The following is a 3,549-nucleotide window of genomic DNA, read 5'->3' on the forward strand; positions in this document are numbered from 1 at the left end:
CTTCCTCCGGCTCCACAGTGCGCTGCTGCGATCCACCCTGCTTTCCCGTCCGTTTTGAAGCCTGCCTTAACTCTGTCACCCAGGAAAAAAACAAATACCCGATTTCTTTTGAGATGTGCAGAAGAATTCTTCCACTAGGAAAACCAGTCCATTGCAGAGGGATAGAAGTGTGTAACAAAGACAGACAGCAAATACATTGCATTTCATTGTAATTTTTCCCCCTTTTTTTTATGGCTACATTTGGATTCCATTTTCTCTTTTCAGAAATCTTCCCTGTCAGAAGCTGTAAAGGTTTTTAGTACGGGGTTTTTTCCTCCCATTTCCTTTTAAAGCCAGACGTTTTTGACAGCAGCTTTTTTCTCTAAACACAAGTTTCAGCTTCATTTCCATTGCAAAAAACTGATCTGGGAGTTCTGAACAACAGAGTTCACTTAGAAGCAAGAAATAAAACTAGTGGGAAGGTAACTTCTCTGTCACAAGCCTCATGGGCAAACAGCAGCTGGGAGGGGTGTAATCGCTACTGTTTTGCACTGCGAGGTTATTTGTGTGTCTCCAGCTGCCTCTCAGCTTGCCTTTGCCTAGGCTGCTTTTGTCCAGCCAGCTGGGATTCTTTAACTTGCTGCTGGTAGTGTTTAAAGGCTGAGTTAAGAGTCCTAAAGTAGATCCCTACTCAACCTCCTTCACTAAAACAGTGCAGCTGCTTTTCAGGCACCACCGAATGCTGCCATTGAGCTAGGAAGGGAAGCAGTTTCCTTCTGAAGTGGGAGAGGAGGAGCATGAGCCCTGATGCTTAAAAGGGAAAATTTTACTTCACCCTGGTAAGCTTAAGGGCACCGTGGCAGTATTAACCAGAAGCTCTGGACATCTAGGGCAGAGGTAGTCTTTGGGTTGGTCACTGAGTGAGCACTGGCGTGCTGCAGAAATTCTTGTCGTTCAGAGAAGCCTGGGTGACTTGGGAGTTTCTTCAGGGCTTTTGGAGCAGCCCTTGAATAACTTTGACTGTTTTAAAGCATTTTAACTGTTTATAGAGCTAGCCTGTGAGTGAGAGGAGGGAAATAGTTTACAGTTGAGGAAAGGAGAAATTGCTGGGCAGGAAGGCTTTAATTAAACAAAAGGAGAGAATCTTCTTAGTTTTCCTCCATCAAAGACAATGGTTGTAACAGCTCTTGCGTACCTTTTCAGTGATGATGGGGTGCCAGTCGTTTAGCTCTGGCAGGTAGTGTGGCAGGTGTAGCATCTTCAAAATATCCTTTGGATGTTCTGGTCTTCAGTTAGGAGTTAATGTAGCATTAAGTCATGACACAGCCGGCTTTGTGAGTCTTTTTCTGCATTTCTCCCTTTGCCCAGACAGGAACGAAGTTGTCTAACGAGTGGTTTAGCACTGTTAAGAGAGTCTGGTTTGCTGCTTTAAAACCGACCCACCAACCGACGAGCTCTGATGGCGTTTCTATGAAAGAAGCATGGTGCTGTTGTGGTGGAAGCAACCACGTGTGCCTGGGAACCCTTTGTGGAGGATAGGTGTAGACACATTGGTTTTGCTGGCCATTGTGTGTTGGGATAGTTGTGTTAAAGTTCAATACTTTCTTGTGGCTTCTACAGAGGTGAACCAGACAATATTTCTATATATTGCTAGTAAAGGGTATTTTGAGAGAATAATGTCCTTTATGAGCCTTTATGACTTTCACTTCTAGGGAAATAAAACACTCCAGGAAGTTGGTGATGGGGAAATTCCAAAATTTGATGGAGCGGGTTACGACAAAGACTTGGTCGAGGCTCTTGAAAGGGACATTGTATCAAGGAATCCAAGCATTCACTGGTATGAGGATTTTCTCAATTCATGTGTTTTTGCTAATGTAGAGAAGGAGAGGAATTATTCTTCTAACTTTTGAAACAGGGAACCATCATAAACTTCTACAGATAAACAAGGTCTTTTGGTTTTAACAAAATTTTAATTTTTAATTTGATTATGGTTAAGCTTTTTTTGCTGATAGTGTGCAGAACATCCATTACAGGTACTGCTGAAATGAAAGGACACTCCAGAGAACTTTAAAGATACCGCTTTGGTGTTCACGTTGTCCAAAACAATTTTTAATTAAGCAGCTCTGGGTAACTTGAGTTGAAAATAGTTTTTTCCCTACCTTCCAAAAGTAGATTCAATTTTAGGTCACAAGATTATAGGAGTGCTCTCGTGAGGCTCATACTGGCATGCTAAAAGAGATGTTACTAAGCAAAAACCTTTTCTATTTTTCTTGTATGAAAACAAAATATTGTTGTATGGGAATCTTATACAAGTTTCTTCATCTTGCACAGGGATGACATAGCGGATTTGGAAGAAGCCAAGAAATTATTAAGAGAAGCTGTCGTTCTTCCAATGTGGATGCCTGATTTTTTCAGAGGGATCAGAAGACCTTGGAAGGTGGGAATTTATTTGATGTTTTAGTAACTGGCAAGCTGTAGTCAGTATGTCTGCTGCTGTAATGTGTGTGGATGCCTGTAGCAGGAAGCTAAACAGGCAAATGGAGAAGATCAGAAACCTGTTCATGAGATCCTCCATAATGATTCATGTAAAATGCACTGAAAGAAACAGCTGGAAGTGTATGTGGGCTTTACAGTAGATAATAGTTCTTTTGTGTTTACCACTCATAGCTTGTTGACATTATAATACTTCCTGTATGTCAGCCTGTAGATGTGAGCAAGCATATAGGGTATGTTGACAGAGGCAGAAATGCTTAATAGACAGCTCTGTTAAGGATTACGGTGGCCACTCATGAGCACTTCACCGAAGAAAGCAGTCCTTGGACTCTTGTATTCTGATTGTGCCAATTACTTCTCACTCGTATTGCAAACTGCAGGCTGGATGGTGCAAGGAAGCAAGGAGAAAGGGCGCTAATATGCATTATGATTTAGCTTTACAGTTAGACTTGGAGCTGGGCATAGTTACTATTGGAGTGGGAGAAATTCCAAGTGGGAGAATGATCTGCAACTGGGGCAACAAGCAGGATATAGGACTGAGCTGGCCTGGCTTCTGGACCAGAGGTGAGCCCAGGCTAAACCTTGTACAGAACTAAAAGGGAAGCAGAGAGACAAAGTTGCTGAGCATATCTATAAACAGAAAATGAAATTATCTTGCTTTTGTTGTGGGATGGATTGACACTTTAGGGAATAACTAGTCACAACACAAGGGCTTTCTGGTTGCTAAGAAGGATTACTGGGGAAAAGAGACTGTTGCAAACTGTTGTTTTGATCTGCAAGACAACAGCATGTGTAGGGACTGCTGTGTACGTGAGTAGTTTCTGTGGTTTAGTATGCTGCTTCAGCAACCTATGTCAGATCTTGTATTAGTAACACTTGCTTGGTCTTTTCCTGCTTGGTCCTTGTACTTCTCTGGCTTAAACTTAGGTCTGACCCTCAAAGCTGTCCTCCAGCCTGAGACCATCATAGGTCTCTGTTATTCTGCTTATTTACAGAAGAAAGACAAAGTTCTGCAGGAACTGATGAATGGAAGACTTTTTCTTGGGGCTTGTGTCCTCAGACAATAAAGAGGGGAGG

General features: G+C 42.3%; 1 protein-coding gene across 1 annotated transcript in view; it reads left to right on the top strand.

Moving 5' to 3' along the window:
* Positions 1-1,691: 1,691 nt before the first annotated feature.
* The window catches only part of KATNAL1 (katanin p60 subunit A-like 1), a gene marked incomplete at its 5' end in the record, with an annotated part of 12,235 nt that continues 10,377 nt past the window's right edge, over positions 1,692-3,549 (top strand). Inside the window, 2 exons of the mRNA XM_010142801.1 lie at positions 1,692-1,816; positions 2,311-2,416. Of these exons, the coding sequence (XP_010141103.1) occupies positions 1,692-1,816; positions 2,311-2,416 (231 nt within the window). The remainder of the gene's footprint in view (positions 1,817-2,310; positions 2,417-3,549) is intronic.

Source organism: Buceros rhinoceros, unplaced genomic scaffold (assembly GCF_000710305.1).
Source record: "Buceros rhinoceros silvestris isolate BGI_N320 unplaced genomic scaffold, ASM71030v1 scaffold12569, whole genome shotgun sequence".
Taxonomy (NCBI): domain Eukaryota; kingdom Metazoa; phylum Chordata; class Aves; order Bucerotiformes; family Bucerotidae; genus Buceros; species Buceros rhinoceros.